At 42.9% G+C, this 19011-nt stretch overlaps 1 protein-coding gene across 1 annotated transcript in view; it reads right to left on the reverse strand.

Annotated features, from left to right (window-relative positions):
* PHRF1 (PHD and ring finger domains 1) overlaps nt 1-18718 on the reverse strand; it is a 37513-nt gene extending 18795 nt beyond the window's left edge. Inside the window, exons 1-8 of the mRNA XM_056850887.1 lie at nt 18690-18718; nt 10443-10557; nt 9371-9484; nt 8614-8852; nt 7118-7201; nt 4672-4793; nt 2976-3076; nt 779-945 (exon numbers count right to left, since the gene is read on the reverse strand). Of these exons, the coding sequence (XP_056706865.1) occupies nt 779-945; nt 2976-3076; nt 4672-4793; nt 7118-7201; nt 8614-8852; nt 9371-9484; nt 10443-10533 (918 nt within the window). The 5' untranslated portion in view covers nt 10534-10557; nt 18690-18718. The remainder of the gene's footprint in view (nt 1-778; nt 946-2975; nt 3077-4671; nt 4794-7117; nt 7202-8613; nt 8853-9370; nt 9485-10442; nt 10558-18689) is intronic.
* Nucleotides 18719-19011: the final 293 nt, after the last annotated feature.

The raw sequence follows: 19011 nt of genomic DNA on the forward strand, positions 1-19011 counted from the left end.
ATAAAAACCAACTCTTCTTCTTCTAAAGTATCAATTTTGAGAGTTATCACTTAAACATTTGATAGATTACATAACTGGTGAATCAGAACAGCTCAGCCATTATCACAAGCCAATAATTAATTAAAAAATATCCATAAAGCTTCTATATGTACTGCGAATTTTGTGAAAATGCCATTATTTCAGGAATACCTGTCTTAGACTTCAGCATTTATTCATTAAAAGTCATTCAAAATAGCAGGCAATCCTTGCTGTGTACACCTTTTCGCTGCCGTTTCCAATGTAAACCAAGGACTACCAAGACATTTTAGCTAACCTCAGCTTGCAAGATACCCACTGTATCTTGCAAGCTGAGGTTAGCTAAAATATTTGCAAGCTGGCTCCACGCTGGGAGCCAGCATGGTATAGTGGTTAACAGTGGTGGTTAGGATAACTGGATAATCTGGATAACTGAGTTGGTTTCCCCACTCCTATACTTAAAGCCAGCTGGAAAATCTTGGGCTATTCACAGTTCTCTTAGAGTTCTCTCAGCTCTACCTACCTCACAGGGACTCTGTTGTGATGAGGGGAAGGGAAGGCGATTGTAAGCCAGTCTGATTCTTCCTTGAGTGGTAGAGAAAGTTGGCATATAAAAACCAACTCTTCTTCTTCTATAGACATGTGTTACAGCATAAACTTTTCCCATGTAGTCAAAAAGTTATAATCAAAACACACAAGGAAGTGTTCACTCACTGGGATCGACAGCGTGAAATGTATTTCACCCCCTCAAATCATACAATACCTGAATTCGCTGTGCAGTTGTTATCCTGTTTCTGTTCACTGTTGCTCGCACACGCTCACTCTGGCGAGTCCTAGCTATCGCTCGTGTTCGAACATTTGGACGCAGTCTACTGGTGGTGGGGATAACGTCAGCTACGAGAGAAGCGACTTCCTCTTCACTCACACGATCTGTTTCTTAGAACAAGGTCTTTGTGTCAGTTGTAAACTGATACAAGCCAGCGCCTGAACACCTTTCTAGAGAGCTAATGCCAAGTATTCTGCAAAACCTCCAGTACAAAATTTGCAAGTTTTGTTTTTAACTTTTTATTTTTTAACAATTACAAATCTCAAACAGAAAAGAAACAGAAAATACAACAAGCCTACACATAAGCCTCTATAAGAGGTTTCCAAGTCACTAAAAATATGTCCATGTGTGTGTGTGTGTGTAAAGTGCCATTGAGTCGCTTCTGACTCATGGCGACCCTATGATTCATAGGCGACCCTATGAATCAATGTCCTCCAAAATATCCTGTCTTTGACAGCCTTGGCTCAGATCTTGAAAATTGAGGGCTGTGGCTTCCTTTATTGAGTCCATCCATCTCTTATTGGGTCTTCTCCTGCTGCCCTCAGCTTTTCCTAGCATGACTGTCTTTTCTAGTGACTCTTGTCCTCTCCTAATGTGACCAAAATATGATAGCCTCAGTTTAGTCATTTTAGCTTCTAGGGTAAGTTCAGGCTTGATTTGATCTATAACCCACTGTTTTTTTGGCAGTCCACAGTATCTGTAACACTCTCCTTCAACACCACATTTCAAAGGAATCCATATGTAGGTGTCTATATGCCATACATTCAAGTGTTGATAAGGCCCTCAATCGGTTGGATTATTGCAGTGGGCATCTACCTCTCCAGTGTTGTAATGTAAGTCTTCTAGCAACAGTGTGGGCAATGAGTGTCCATTTTCACTGACCATCAGTTAGCCTCCAGGAGACAGGCAAATAGCTTAAAAGTACATAAGCATTCTCAAAGATCAATGAATATTCTAAGACAAAACTGAGAGGAGTAATCACTTCCTCCCAAAAAGACTAAATTGGACACATTCAAAGCATATGTTTAAGACACGTCTGGCAAGTTACAATGCCAGCAATTAAACATTTTACTGAAAAGGCGCTGTAGTGTCCAATATCCTAAACATAATTTGTTGCTGAGTGAATTGCAGTTTGAGATCCACAGAAACAACAAGTATAAAATTTAAGGCCATATCCAATGCTTTGGAAAAACAGGGCGATCTAGCTCCTTATACCATTCATTCCTGAAGCACAGCAGATCATATTTATTTATCAAATCAAACATGTATAAACATTACTGTAGTTTTTGTTTTCTGCATTAATTCAATGAGAATTTTCAGAAGTAAGGGAGACTCTAAAACACTTAGAGCTGCAGGGCCATGTTTAGATACCAACAGATGTCGCAGTTGTGTAAATGTTACCATTCAACAGCTGTTGACAAGTCATATTAAGACCTCAGCTGAGAAAATGACGAAAACCTGTCATCATAGTCTATTAATTGGTCCCAAGTAAAAATCCCCCTATCTGTCCAAGCCTTCCATAAAAAAATTTCTTCCCAATTTTTAGATCTGCATTGGCTCATGTTAATTTAGCATGTGTAAACGGGTCAAATTGATTGCTGTGCCATAATTCTAACTGCAGGAGGAACAGGATCTATATTAACATGAATAGACCGAGGTGTGTTTCATTTAAAGAGGGGCACCAGACTAAAAGTTTCCAAAACAGCCCATGATGGATACAGTTCTGAGAAAATTATTTAAATCCCCTTGGCTTCTTTTTCTTTTTTTTTCTTATCCCCTTGGCTTCTAATCCCCCATGGAAATCTCAAAGTGTCCTCTTCCTAAACCAATACCTTGATTTAAAAAAAATCACTGTTTAAACGGAGACTAACAGTGCAATCCTAAAGAGAATTACTCTGGGCTAAGCCGTTTTAATGGGTTTAGACTGGATCAACTCTGCACTGGATTCCACTGAAAGTATTTTTTTGTACTCTCGTGCAGTTTATTCTGATTAATCAGATTTGTACACTGGACGGCAGTACACCGACTTTATCTGAAGTGGAAAAACTGTTGTGTAAACTGTAGGAAAGGCCTGTTCTTTGACCATTACCTTTGAGCAATTCAAACAAAAACAGGCTATAGAGAAGGTAGTTACCAGTATCAGCAGATGCCATATTAGCTGGTGCACATGGTGGACAGAACCATTCATCCACAGGTACCTCACTCAGAGGTGGATTAAGGCATTCCATATGGTAGCTAAAAAAGAAAATACCACACAACATGCCTTACAAAGAGAAGGCCATTCTCCTACTCGAATATGCAAGGCCATCCTTCTGTTTGCAGGTAGTCAGTACTTTCATCACAACTGCAAAAAGGCCCAAGCCACTTCACTGATTAGCATGTTCAGATTATTCCTCAGAGCACAAACACCAATTCAGTTCTCAAAAGTCTCCATAATTGCTCCAAGCAGACACCAAATGAATTTCTCATCCAATCACTGCTTTAACCAGTACCACAAAGATTATTACACAGAAATTGCAAGCGTTCATACAATATACAGGGGCAACATTTTACTAGGACTCAGTGGGAACATTTTACTCAGTGGGAACAATGTACTAGAATGGCTAAACGTTTCCGATTTGGTATCTTGCACAGGATATACTGGTTGGCTTCCCAAGCCACTAGGAGTTTTCTATACTGGTTAACAACAAGAGATGCTCAGTTCACCAACAAACCAATTGCTGCTCAAAATACCTCTTTGCAATGCAGTAAAATGCCTCTGTGCAGATTAATGGGTTATATCCTAAACAGAGGTGACGCCCATCTTAAAATACTTGAGGGGAAAAAAACTTTGCCTGTTTTTAAAGTTTTTAGCCCCCAAATGAAGACTTATTTACCCAGGCATTCTGAGTTTGCATTTTCTCTCTCTATCAGCTGACTTTTAATATTTACTTACATTTGCCTTGCATACCATACAATATTGTGTGCTTTGCAAGCCAGCTCAAGATCCTGCCCTGACTGAAGAGTGCCGGACATAAGTATTTTAATAATGTATATTATTCTTTCTGGTAGCTGCAAATGTAAGCAAGCTTTCCTGACACTACACAAGAATGCTGAACCGCAATGCACTCTTAGTTACCTGATTCTCACCTCAGAACCAGGGTGTGCTAAGTCTTTTATCTACAAAGAGCTTCCTCATACACCAAGCAGTTAATCTTCCCCTCTCCTGCCATCAATATCCAGCAAGGATGACAGGCGTAAAAAATTCCTTGTCAAAGTGCTTTATATCTGACAAGGACTCTTCTGTTCTGCTGTTCAGGAGTCAGCCAACAAGGGTGGGGGGAGGCAGCAGCAAAGAAGATTCCTGACACATTACATTCTGCTCCATCACAGCTCCGTGCTCCAAAGGGAATGCAACCAGGATGCAGTCCCACCAGCCTATCTTCAGGGCACCCAAACACACTGCCAAAGAATAGTTTCAATAGGACAAACGTATAGTAAATTAGGAAGATGTACAGACCCTTAATATAAGGCTCTGTTCTTAGGGTTGCCAGGTCCCTCTTCGCAACCGGCGGGAGGTTTTTGGGGCAGAGCCTGAGGGGAGCAGGGTTTGGGGAGGGGAGGGACTTCAATGCCATAGAATCCTCTTGCCAAAGCAACCATTTGCTCCAGGTGAACTGATCTCTATTGGCTGGAGAACAGTTGTAATAGCTGATCTCCAGTTAATACCTGGAGGTTGGCAACCCTATCTATTCTGTAAGATTATAAGTAATATACAGAAACAAATCTAGTATAGAAAATGAGGAAACTGTACTCACTGAGGAGGATTTTAAGAGGCAAAAGTTTCTTACCCTGCATCACATCGATCACATAGCAACAGGCGGTCTTCTCTGTCACTCCTCCCACACACCTCACAAAAGGTAGGATCATCTTCCACCTCCTCCTTCTGAGATTTTGTATTCTCAACAGGAATCTGAACAAAGATGCACATTTTAAGAACATAAGAAAAGCCCTGCTGGATCAGACCAAGGCCCATCAAGTACAGCAGTCTGCTCACACAGTGGCTAACCAGGTGCCTCTAGGAAGCCCCCAAACAAGACGACTGCAGCAGCACCATCCTGCCTGTGTTCCACAGCACCTCATATAATAGGCATGCTCATCTGATCCTGGAGAGAATAAGTATGAAGCATGACTAGTATCCATTCTAACTAATAGCCATGAATACCCCTTTCCTCCATGAATATGTCCACTCCCCTCTTAAAGCCCTCCAAGCTGGCAGCCATCACCACATCCTGGGGCAGGGAGTTCCACAATTTAACTATGTGTTGTGTGAACAAATACTTCCTTTTATCTGTTTTGAATCTCTCACCCTCCAGCTTTAGCAGATGACCCCACGTTCTAGTATTATGGGAGAGGGAGAAAAACTTCTCCCTGTCCACTCTCTCCAAACCATGCATAATTTTATAGACCTCTATCATGTCTCCCCTTAGCCGCCTTCTTTCCAAGCTAAACAGCCCTAAGCGTCTTAACCACTCCCCATAGGACAGTTGCTCTAGTCCCCTAATCATTTTGGTTTCTCTTTTCAGCACCTTCTCAAGCTCTGCAATATCCTTTTTTAGGTGTGGACGGAGGGAGCTGCCATGTCACGTTAATTATAACACAATTGCCACTGTAGTGACCACCTGATCAATCAAAGCCAAGAACAAACATTTTATTTTGCATCCTTTCACCAAGGATGGTGGTCGGCAAACCGCGGCTCGCGAGCCGCATGCGGCTCTGTGGCCCCTTGGGTGCGGCTCTGCCCTGGGGCGCCGTGCCTGCTGCTTAATCTCCCCCGGGGCCCGGGCAGCCGCGGTTCCTGCCGGCGCTTCTCCTGTTGCTATGACAACCGGCAGGCAGCCGCCCCTCCCTCCTCCTCCTCCAAGACGCCTCTGCGCAGGCGCCGCCTCTCCCGCTCAGGGCTCTGCTCCCCCGCGTGTGCGCGGTCACAGCCCGCCCACTCCCAGGCCGTCAAGCCCAACCCCGGTCCCAGCACCAACCCACAGGGGAGGGGGGAAGAGCCCTCGGACCCCCACTCACCTGGAGAGAAGCCTGGAGAGGCGGCAAGGGGCAGCCGGCTAGAGCCGCCTCCCAGCGCCTGGGGGGGCGGGCTCGAGGTCCCCACAACCGCCGACCGGCCCGCTCGTCAGCTGGCGAGCGGGAGAACCGGTCAGGGCAGACCACGCCCGGCCGATGGGGCGCTGCAGTGGCCGCGACGGCCCCCAGCCCCCAGGCTGGCCCGCCAGCCGGGTCCCCGGGGAGAGGCCGAACAGCCCGCCCGTCAGCTGGCAGGCAGAGGGGGAGCACGATGGCTGAGGGAGGCGACGGGGAGGCAGAGGGGTCGGCGCGGCTCCAGTCCCAGCTCCCACCGGGAAACAGTTGGCAGGACGGTGGGGGGAACCGGAGCGGAGAGGAGACGCCTGAAGGAAAGACCCACCCCACGCAAGACGGGCTGAGTGCAGGCGGAAGAGCCAGGGGAGGATAACGATGAGGCCCCCGCACTCTGAGACAACTCTCCTTGCAAGGAGAGGAAGAGGTGCGGGGGAAGGGATTTTTATAGCCTCACATTGAGGGGAAAGGGGGAGGAGCCTAGGTGGCTCTCAAGGGAAATCTCAATCGTTGTGCTGTTGATGTTTGGCTCTGTTGACTGGTGAGTTTGCCGACCACTGACCAAGGGCATAACATTTAAGGAAAAAGATGTCATCAACACCATAAGGATTCCCACCCTATCGGACTCATTCAGCGGCACATAGAGGCAAACCATTATTGTTTTCTTATGTTAAGTTGTGTAGTGTAGCTGAGAAACGTTTTGACATCGGTACCAACTCTGCTCTGTACATTCTCTATAGGATACAAATACCTGACCCTGTTTCTAATTAACAGCCCAACAATGAACTCAACAAATGAACTGCAGTAGAGGCAGTGAAATTAGAAAAACATGCATCAATTTATCAGAATTTTACGCATAAAATAATGTTTTAAGACAGGGTCAACTGGAACCTGTCAAATGGGGCTTGCTCCCAATTGTGAATAGGACTGAAATCTTGGTGTAATTGGTCAATATGGCACCTAGAAAAAAATTATGCCAAACTTCATCAATTCATATCCTTCGAAATGGCATTTTTCCTCCAGAGGAATGCTGTATAAGAAAAGTTTAAGTTACGCAAACATGCCGAATCAATTATGAACCAAAGTTAGGAAAAAGGCATAAAGTTGTGTAATGGATTTTAATTGTCTTAAAATCAACAGAAAGCCTACTTTTTTCAGGACTTCTCCCCCAAAACGCACTCGAACGCAGATAGATTTAAAGAGGATTCGATCCACTGGACAAGAGTTGGCATTCTGCAGAAAGGAATAAAAGAAGTTGAAGCATCAACACTGCCAACAGTTTTAAAGGATTTCAACATTAAAATTAGCAAGTTAAATATTCTTAACGTTTATGTGTTGGCTGGCTCCGCATCACAATTAGGAAAAACAACAACCACAGAATTCGTCGGTGCGCAGGAGCCCACAACCGTGCTCCCCCAACAGCCAGCACACGTCTTAACCTGGCTAGGACAAAGCGAGAGCCTGGTGGAGGCTCCCCTCTGACCTCATGCTAGGCTTTAGAGCCACGGGGAAGGAAGCAAGACCTCACTGATTCCCAGAATGTCTGAAGTCCAGCATGGCAGGTCTCTCCATCTTTCTCCCAAGAGGAAGGGTCCATGGCTGTCTGCCAAGGCCAGCCAATATGAAGAAGAAGAAGGAGTTGGTTTTTATATGCCGACTTTCTCTACCACTTAAGGGAGAATCAAACCGGCTTACATTCGCCTTCCCTTCCCCTCCCCACAACAGACACCCTGTGAGGTGGGTGAGGCTGAGAAAGCGTGACTTGCCCAAGGTCACCCAGCTGGCTTCGTGTGTAGGAGCAGGGAAACAAATCCAGTTCACCAGATTAGCCTCCGCCGCTCATGTGAAGGAGTGGGGAATCAAACCTGGTTCTCCAGATCAGACTCCACCGCTCCAAACCACCGCTCTTAACCACTACACCACGCTGGCTCTCTATGCATGGGCATCTGCCAGAGGAACAGTTTTGCCATTTTAAGGCCATCTAAAAAGCCACATGGGGAAGTGTCCGAAACAAAAGCAACTCGTGTACCAGCATTCTGAAAAAGATGGGCAGCAAGCACGAGCAACTTTAAGATCAGTTGAGATGACGGCCAGGTGGCTACTTTCAAAAGTGAATGAAACCTTTGCAGCGGAGCTCAAACAGTAACCTAAACGTGTCACAGGAGATTACAGTCATGTCGTTCTTAACGCTGTGTTAGTTTACAATGGTAAACATTTAACATAATTTGGAATCGCAAATTTCCATTCAAAACACTAGAGATCCTATGCAGTTGAATAACTGAATCTTCAAACTGCCAGTTAAATAATTTTAAAACTTCGAGATGTATACCCACACAACCTGGGCTCACAATTCTTTGCCCCACACAAAGTCTGTCAGACCACCGTTATGGCAGCTTAAGGAAAGGGCAAAGACTTATTAAAGAACTGAGAAACAGCAAGCCCTTGACTCCACCTTCTGCTCCACATGCCTCTTATGATGGAGTCTGCAGCTGAAATGACTATATACTCCAATCCAATGTCACCTATGTAAGCTAGCAGAGATGCATGTGCTAAGTAACCAGGACAGCAATGCTATAAGACCGAACCAGCAAGATACTAAAACAGTATATGCAAAGTCATTATTTTATCAAGATACAAGTTCTTACTTTAGACCACTCTACGATGCAATCCAAGCAGAAGTAATGGGCACAGTTCTCAGGTGTCCCAACTGCCTGATCCCTGAACGTATTGAGACATATTGGGCAGTTTTCAGCATCTTCATCAGAAGAAGAACCACCACCTTGATTAAACTGTGGTTTTTCTTTCACCAAATGGGTTGGTTGTTCAGCAGAAATTTCCATTTCCTCCTCCTCCTCCTCTTCCTCCTCCTCATCTTCGTCAGAATCTTGAAACAATTAAAAAATATCCTAGAGATTATTTCCACTTGACACATTTTGGATTGGAATATTAGTGTGCTATACAGTTCTGAAAAGAGGGAAACGCTGAATAAATTCCTGGAGCACGATCAACACACAAACAATCACTTTCAATACAAGAGATGCAGAAGAATGCAATCTTGAGAGCACATCCTCTGGAACTTCTATGGCACAGTTCCAGAGACCTATTAGCAAGAGAGCCGTAGCTCAACATTACAGTGAAATCCTAATGAACCCATGCAAAGTACCAAACCTTGTTTGATACAAACTGTACCAATTCACATTACAAGCAGAATTGCAACCTTCTCGTATGATATAGCACTAGGAAAGTGTTATGCCACTGAAGTTAGCAGCGGTTCTCCACCCTCTGATTTGTTGCATGGATAATTAAAGAGCTCACTCTTTCATTTTAAAAGGTTTTGAAATCAACTTTATTAAGTACTAACTTTCAGATTCAATGAACATTTGTAATGCCTACTACACTCACCTTCTAAATCTTCATCTTCACCTTCTTCATCCTCTTCACCTGCATCTTCATCAGTATCACCTTCTTCCTCGCTGCCTGTATCATCCGAGTCTCCACTATTTCCATCACTGCTTTCTTTTGAACAACGAGAGCAAAAGGACAGGGAAGAAACAGATGTGAATGCTCACAACCACCCACTACATGGTGCAAAGAAAAAGAGAAGCCAAGAACTGTTTGTTTACTTAATTTATGCCTTTCTCTCCACTGAGGACCCAAAGTGCTCCTCTCCTTCATTTTATCCTCTCAACAACACTGTAAGATGAGTGTGTTACTTGCTCAAGATCACCCAGCAAGCTTCCATGGAAAAGTGGGGATTTGAACCTGGGTCTCCCAGATCCTAGTCCAACACTAATCACTACATAATGCTGGTTCTCAGAGGAGAAGGAAGGGAGAGGTTTCTACTTCTTATGGCTGCAGGTTAGCCTGGAAATACATGGGCAGTGATAAGTGAAACTTCAGTAGTTAAAGGAGAAGTTATCAAGGAGGAATAATCAAGGACTCCTTTGCCCCTCCTCTATGAATAGCATAACCAAAACAAGCCAGTGACAAATTCAATTAGTAATTCATATTGTACAGTTGGGATTTCCTAGGAAGAAAAAGTAGGAAGAATGCAAATAGATATTGCTCCATTTCTATCTAAGTGATAAAAACCTCTCCATTATGCAACAGTATTAATAATGTGCTATTTTTTTCCAAATGGGAGTCAGCACCACCAGCATACCACCACCATCGTTTTTAAAGGATACAGATACAAAGGCCTCTGTATATGGTGATGCTAGGGAGGTAAAGCAAGACTGGGGAGGTACTTTCTGTAGATATTTCCAATATTGTTTAGTGTAAGGCTGCTAATCTCACACAGGTCCAAGCATTAGAGGGATTAAGAATGGGATGAAATCAACACTTGGAGGCTTGAAGCTACTGATAAATGACCAGATATAAAACCCCAGGCAGATTTCTCACTGTACATATCAGTTTCTTTAAAAAGAGGAAGCAGAGGCATCTTGAAGAATATGCTCCACCCAGTTTTGCTTACCTGCATCACTGAAAAGCAGTGCATTTGTTCTTTTGACTTTGCCTACCGCAGCATTCTTATTTATGAGTTCATCCTGACTGTCATCATCCATTGCGGGGCATCTGGAATTGGCTCCCTGCAAGAAGCAAGTTGAAAATAAATATTTGCACAGAACACAAAAGTAAAATCCTCTAGCTGTAACATGAAAAACAACTGCTGAGGACTTTTAAGAGAAGTATGAAAGTAGAAACCAAGAATGTATAGGTGAAAAACCAGAAACAATACAATAAAAACAGAGAACTGTTAGGCTAGTGTAGGGATTCATCGGATCACATGGAAGCCAATGGCAACAGTTAAGATTACAAGACTGGCTTATAGCCAGATAGAAAATCCTCTTTTTCATGTTGGCATGTGCATGGTACAGATGTCATACGAACAGTTAATATCTTAAGGTTTAGAATTTAGCAATAAAGGTTCAAGACATTACACAAACTATATTGGGACTGGAAAAATATTTTGACACTAATTTGAAAATACTGAATACTTAGGATTTGATTGTAACTACACTTGATCTTAGCCAAAAGGCCAAAAGGGGTAGCAAAGCAAATCTTTAGCACATTCCCCTGCAACCCTCCAAAAGCCCCTTCCAACCCTGGAACCTAGATAACAGGGGTAGGGAGGAAAAGGGGGTAATAAAATCACCCTTCCTGCCTACTCCATCAACATGGAGAGAAGATAAAGAAATCCCCCCCCCTTGCATGGCTATTAATCCACATGAGTTCTGGGGGTGGAAACGGACTGATGGGGGGGGCAACACAGCAAAGATTCATGCCTTTCACTGGTAGCAGTTAGGATCCAGCCCTTGCTACTGAAATGCTAGGTTAGAGAGAAGTGGATGTATTATATATCTACACTTTAAAAAAAAACAATATTCCTAAACCCGTTTTGGATTTACAGGCTGTTACAAGTTAGGTTACTTCCTTGTTGTTGATTTTGCTTAAATAGAACCAAGTGTGAAGAGAATATCCTCAATACAATGCACAAAGTGCAATGGAATAATGGAATTTAAGTCCATGCCTTTTTAAAGACTATGATTGCAATGTCTTTAGATGTGTTTAGCATGAAATTTCTTGTCTCCCAAACTGCAACCCCCCCCCAAAATGTCAAATGCCTATAACGTTATGCAAATGAGCTGATAGCATAACAGTTAAGCATTAGCTTCCTTCCAAAATACTCAACAAATGCCTAAACATTCAAGTTTTTAAAATTTCAGCTTTAAAGCTACATAACATTAAAATTAGGTGAACATATACAACTAAAATCAGAGTAGTCTCTATAGAAGAGGAAAACTATGTCAGCCAACCCTGAAAAGTTCTTTCACCAATGTTCTAAAAAGCTCGAATCTAAAAAGTTTTTTCAGAAAAAGTCCATGTGGCTTGGAGCACATTAGTTTAGTTAAAAAACTAATTATGTGCTAGAACATTGTAGCTAAACCTGGCAACTGATCAGTAACATGGCTTGATCAAAATTCATAATTAATGCCAACCACACTAAAGCCGCAACACATTCAAATGCATGACCCAATTATGAAATAAAGGCCACAAAGTTCGTTATTCATATACACCCACACTTAAAAGGACACACATTTTGTCAAGGATTTTACAGGTCCGCTCCCACCCCCCTTCCAGAAACCAGGGTATGAGAATATTCTGTGAACACAGGAATGAAGTTCCAATTAGTTGCCTAATTAGCTATGAAATGGAAGCGTAAATATCAAGTAAATCGGTAACAAAGCCTCACGTAACTGCACATTTTAGATTTGTATTTTAGAACTAACGTAACCACGTATTAACACAATTGTGAGTTTTGTTCACAGCCGTGATACACCAGGCAGTTCCTCACTTTTTTCACTTTGTACTGCTGCATATTAATATAAAGACTTGCCAAAGTACTTTTTATTAATCCCTTGGCCTGACCTAGTATTCTGTCATTTCTGACTGGAAGAAGGGAAAGAGATCTAGAGCTTTGCTTAATACTGCCCACAAGATTAAACATCCAAGATATTGCAGAGAAAACACAAGGTGCTACATTGGGATCTGGTTCCTAAGGTCCATTGGTTTTAGAATAAACCTTGCACTAAGCACAAAAGAACACACATTTGCCTATAGAACATTCTCCTTAGCCAGCTAAGGAGATCGAGGATTGCAAATAGTATGTGCACTACTTGCTGGTTTGGCAGCTGCTATCACAAATTCGATGAATTCACATTTGCTGTGGAGAGCCAGCGTGGTGAAGTGGTTAAGAGCGGTGGTTTGGAGCGGTGGAGTCTGATTCGGAGAACCGGGTTTGATTCCCCACTCCTCCACATGAGTGGCGGAGGCTCATCTGGTGAACTGGATTGGTTTCCCCGCTCCTACACACGAAGCCAGCTGGGTGACCTTGGGCAAGTCACGCTCTCTCAGCCTCACCTACCTCACATGGTGTCTGTTGTGGGGAGGGGAAGGGAAGGTGATTGTAAGCCGGCTTGATTCTGCCTTAAGTGATAGAGAAAGTTGACATATAAAAACCATCTCTTCTTCTGCAACTAGATGAGCAAGCCATTTGATTGCACTGCATTGCTTTGAATAGGATACACATTTCAAACTGCACTGAAAGGAGGTGGACAGTAAGTTCTTGTTTGTGCATGACAAAAGATAGAAGGAGGCCATTCACTTGCGTGAAACTAGTTCAGTTCTCCTATAATTATCATCAAACCATATGGGCTCTTCAGTTCTGTTTTCAACAAGATCTTTGGATAAGGACTGATGGCATTTTATTTAATTTAAAGATTTATTATTAATATTAAAAACTTAGCTTTGTCATTCGAAATAATGTTGAACATCAAATGAGCAAACTGCTACATTAACAGAAATATTTTCCTCATTTCTGGGGCATTCATGCAGCCCCATGTTTCATGTCCTGTACATTTTTAATCATACTGAAATGTTTTTATTATGTGATATATAAAATGGTCAAGTCAAAAAAACTTGAAGAACTTTTATTTCTACATGTTTACTGCCTATTTAGCTCACTAATTACATCAGCCCCATGTGTCTCGTTTTAAAGAAAGTAAAATTCGTTATCACACTTCAAGGGAGAGTCAGTATCATGTAGTTGATCTGTAGCGGACAGATGACCTCCCGCACTCTAATAGAGACTCTGGACTAGACAGTTTCAAGTCTTTGCCTGTGAAAACACTGATTAACCAAAGAGATATCCAGGGTTTATCATGTCAGAGAAACTTTTTGACCTCCAACTCTTGATAATGCAAAATGAGGGGATGACTTCTTTTCATTTGAACTATTAGCCAGCAAACAAGACAAGACACCTGCATAAACTTTTATCAAGCAAAGAAAAGATACTTTTTATTGAGCAAGACAGAAAAAAGGGCAAAAAAAAATTAACCCCATAAGTATTGCTTGAAATGAATGCTAAAATTATCAGCATTCCTAGCATTGCTTAATCATATTGTAGCTAACATAGTCTTAAAACAAATCAGGTTCAGCTTTTGTCTCACTGCTTTTAGAAACTATCAAAAAAGCTAAAGTTATCCAAAATCTCACTAAGAAATCTCACCTCTTCTTCTGAGACTTCCAGCCAGAGAAATCTGATTTGCTTGTCACAAGAATGCTTATTTATAGAAATCATATCTTTTTCTGATTCATCACAATCATATGGTTATTTCTAGATATCTGCTTGGTTACCACTAAATAAGAGATTAGCAACGTAAGTGCAAATAGCCAATCAGCAGGTACATATGAAATCATCTGATTTAGCAAGGCCAGGCCAATCATAACTCTTAAAAAGCAATTAAGCAAGCCTTTTTTTATTACTGCTCCAACTAACTGTCCAAGATAAAGGCAGTTCTAAGCAACAGGTGTATAATCTTTTTGGGAACTTGCAAACGCAGCAAGGAAAAGGAAGTGATATCATTGCAATGCAACAGGTAAGAGCCTTAGTCTTGAACCAAGGAGAGCTGGGCTGAAATTCCCACTCAGCCATGAAACTCACTGAGTTAGTTTCAGCCAGTCAGTATCTTTCAGTCAAACCTCCTCATAGGGTTGTTATGAAGATAAAAAAGGGAGGAAATTTACACTTTTTTTTTTAAGAACTCTGCTTGCATTTCAGAGAAATACCTGGAAAACTACTTAATCCTTTATCTTGGTATACCAAGTAATTTATGTGTGCTTCAAGAAAAAACCCAATCTTTCAGAGGACAGAGACACTGTATTGGGGATGTGGTGTTTACACAGAGGCAGAGTAGAATGAAACTCTAAACAACTGTACTCTGAACTCCAGGCTTTTTTATGTTTAGGATTATGCTGTACTGAAACACCTCTGAATCCTCTGTAGTTGCCTGGAACCTTTCTAAAATAGCCCCTCCCTCACACTAGTCTATCTATGAATCACCAATGGCCAACATTCTTGAGAATGGGTGGCAAGAGTTTACGATGAAGTAATGGTAGCATATAAAGCGTACGCACCCAAAAGCTCTGTTATCCAGATGCTGTTATAACACTGGATGTATTTAGAGGGTAAATTTAGTTCTCCATATCTATATAGTCAACCAGGGAGATAAAACACAGGTGAAGGCAAAACAACACACTGTATTAACCGAAAACAAGGTAACTAACAGTGTGCTAGCCATGGAATGTTTCAGCTCATATGGAGAAAGTGACTCTTCACTGCAACCCAGCAGTTACTACCTTTCTCTCACAAGGTTGAATACTTCGTAACTGAGCCCAACTAAAGTAAATAAATGAGGAGGAAAGATTTTTGCTTCCTTTCCTGAAGCTGTTTACCTCACATTAAGAAGTTTACTGGACCTGGTTACCAAAATGCAAGTTCCCTCAAAGATGTAGGTTTCCCCGTTGGCTTCGTTTTTGGAAAGTCTGCATTAAATGTGACTTGAAAACTGTTTGGATATGGGGAAAATTCTGTAGACATTCTGTGCATTTATACATTTTTATTTGATGTTTCATTTGGTCTACTGAAGTTCTATATGGATAAAATTCAGATAATGGAGACCCAGATTCTCATAATGTGACCAAAGTATGATTGCCTCAGTTGAGTCATTTTAGCTTCTAGGGACAATTTAGGCTTGATTTGATCTAGAACCAACTGATTTTTTTTTTGGGGGGGGGCAGTCCACAGTATCTGTAAAACTCTCATCCAACCCCAAATTTCAAAGGAATCTACTTTCTTCATGTCAGCTTTCTTCATTGTCCAACTTTCATACTCTACAAAGTAAGGGGGAATACTATGGCATGAATTAACTTGATCTTGGTCGCCCGTGACACATCCTTACACTTAAACATCTTTTCTAGCTCCTTCATGGCTGCCCTTCCCAGTCTCAATCTCCTTCTGATTTCTTGGTTGCAGTCTCCCTTTTGGTTGATGATGGAGCCAAGGAACAGAAAATCGTTAGCAATTTCAGTATTTTCATTGTCAACCTTAAAGTTGTGTAATTCCCTCATAGTCATTACTTTTGTCTACTTGATGTTCAGCTGTAATCCTGCTTTGGCACTTTCTGCTTCAGCAGTAGTTGTTCCAAGTCTCTTATTTTCTGCCAGTAATGTGATGTCATCTGCACATCACAAATTGTTAATGTTCCTTCCACCAATTTTCACTCCGCCTTCATCTAAATCTAATCCAGCTTTCCTTATATGTTTAGCATACAGATTGAAGAGATCGGGAGATAAAATACATCCTCGTCAGACACCTCTGCCAACTGGAAACCATTCTGTTTCTCCATATTCTGTCCTAACTGTAGCTTCCTGTCCAGAGTATCGGTTGTGCAGCAAAACAATCAGGTGGTCCATTTCTTTTAAAACCAACCATAGCTTTCCATGATTCACACAGTCAAAAGCTTTCCTGTAATCTATGAAACATGAATTAGCAATATGATCTCTAATGCTTCTACCTTTTCTGAGTCCAGCTTGAACATCTGGCATTTCTCAGTCCATATATGGAAACAGTCTTTAAGACGTGGAGCATCACTATACTCGCGCGAGAAATTAATGCAATGGTACAAAGACCTATACAGTATAAATTTCTGCCTTTGGTCTTCCTACCACCCAGATCTGGGCTGGTCTCTTTACTTGGTTGCTACAAGGACCTGAACAATCTTCCAACTTAAGCAGACTAGATGATAACAGAAAACCACAAGAAAATGGCATTTTAACTTAAACCTGGTTGGACACATTTAGTGGTTTGGCCAACTAAGCAAGCTAACAGGTACTAGCTTGCTTTCCCCCTCCCTACTGTACAGCTGCTTGGCCTTCATGCAAGCACTCCAAGACAGGAGGCATATCTGTTTGCTCACCGCCAAGCACCTGCAAGTGTCATTCCATCATCTGCTTGCGAGTTACTTATACGTACTTCAGAATCCAGGAGCAGTTTTGCATGCATACGCTTGACTAGCGAGCAGGCACCCATATAAATCCCGACCACATTCCCACTTTGGCAGTGGTAGGAGAGTACAAACCCATGGAAAAGAAGCCCTAATGCGAAGCCGGCCGCTGGTGAGAAGTCCCACGAAGGGCAACACAACAGTGCACTCGTGGGCATGGGGGGGAATATGCAATATGGAAATATACGGTGCAAGAGTTTTGGCGGACGTGACATCGCTCAAACATCAAAATAAGCATGTAAGCTGCAAGTTGAATGTTGAAACAAATTTTGTGATCTGAATGATTTCAGTTCAATGAGGCTGGTTCAGGGGGAATATATTGTTATGGTATTAGCGATGCTATGTTTAGCAATTGTTTTCTACTGTGTTTTAACCTTAAGTCTAGACCTGGATGGCCCAGGCTAGCCTGATCTCGTCAGATCTCAGAAGCTAAGCAGGGTCGGCCCTGGTTAGTATTTGGATGGGAGACCACCAAGGAATACCAGGGTTGCTGTGTAGAGGAAGGCACTGGCAAACCACCCGTTAGTCTCTTGCCATGAAAACCCCAAAAAGGGGTCGCCATAAATCGGCTGCGACTTGAGGGCACTTTACAAACACACATAGGTTGGGTATTGTAAATTGATTATTTGGTGTTGTATTATGTATTATTGTTATGGTTAAGCTCAAGATCTTTGGTCAAAGGAGCTATTAATTTAAATAAATGGAAAAATGGAAATGCACGGTGCTGGCGCGTTAGAGTTCCACCCTACACCAGATTCGAAAAACCCGGGAACGAAAAGAAAAAAAAAGGAAGGCAACAAATATGAAAACCCACTGGAGACCCAGCAGAAAAACCAACGAAGACATATGTACATGGACAGCAATCCCACCCGACAGAGGAGGCTTCCCCTACTCAGAGGCGCCACTTCAGACCAGACCCCCCTGCACATCAGCTCCAGGCAGCCGTCTTGCAAGGAAACGACCGGACAACCAACCGGTCGGTCTAATCCAGACCGGTCAGTCTAATCCAGAAAAAATCTAAACAGCAATCTATCTTTTTTTGTTTAACATAATCAAAATAGCTTTCCCAATTCTGTTGGAATTCTTCAGTCATCTCTTTCGCTTTGGTGCATAGTGTTTATGCGATATTTTCGTGCCTAGTTCTTTGACACCACGATATAATCAACAGTGCTCATCCTATCCCCCGTCCAGTATGTCTATTCCGCTGGATGACCCCCCAGGGACAGCACCATTCAAAATACAAAGATCAAGCCGACAAGTCATTTGTGCTAAGCGATATCCTGCACAGTTACATTTAGAGTCCTTAAATATTCTTATAAAAGGCCAATCGAGGTTCCCGACATTTGGTGGGCATGTCTTGTATTTGCCATATAGTGTATTGTCATCAGGGCTTAATCTAGCATTGAAATCACCCCCTACTATGACATCTGTGTGTGTGTGTCAAGTGCCATCAAGTCGCTTCCGACTCATGGCGACCCTATGAATGAAAGTCCTCCAAAATGTCCTGTCTTTGACAGCCTTGCTCAGATCTTGCAATCTTCCTTGATTGACACCTGCTGTTGGATAGCTATTCACCAATTGCCATATATAGTTTCCAAGGCCTGTCCAACCTTCCTCCACATGGGCTTTTGTTTTTTTGCTGGCGGCATACGGACATTTACAACCAAGCATGCAGCTGTCTGAAATGGCAACATTCATGCTGGCTGACTGGGGGCCGCTGGATCAGCCCGACCGGTGGGTTGCGGCCTGCGGTCGTTTCCTTGCAAGGAGGCTGCCCAGAGAGGCGGGCTCACCTGCCCAGGGAGAGCCAAACTCACCTGCCAGGAGGAGACCCCGGAAGGCGAAGGGGGAACCCCGCCAGCGAGAAGCCCGTCGAGCAAAGACGGCGGCCGCCCACCCCGCCGCGAGTCCGGGAAGGCCCAGGGACGCCTTTCTGCGCCGCCCCGGAAGAGAACGCAGAGCCCTTCCGGGTGCCGTGACGTCACGGCCGGGCGGAAGCTGCTCCACTTGCGGGCGGAAAAGGACCGCGGGGAGGAGGCGGCCGTTTGCTGGGCAACCCAACAGGTGTTTGTATTAGTCTGTAACCACAAAAATGTAAGCAGAAGCCCTGGGGTACTTTAACAGAATATATTGCAGTAT

Source organism: Euleptes europaea, chromosome 6 (genome assembly GCF_029931775.1).
Source record: "Euleptes europaea isolate rEulEur1 chromosome 6, rEulEur1.hap1, whole genome shotgun sequence".
NCBI lineage: Eukaryota > Metazoa > Chordata > Lepidosauria > Squamata > Sphaerodactylidae > Euleptes > Euleptes europaea.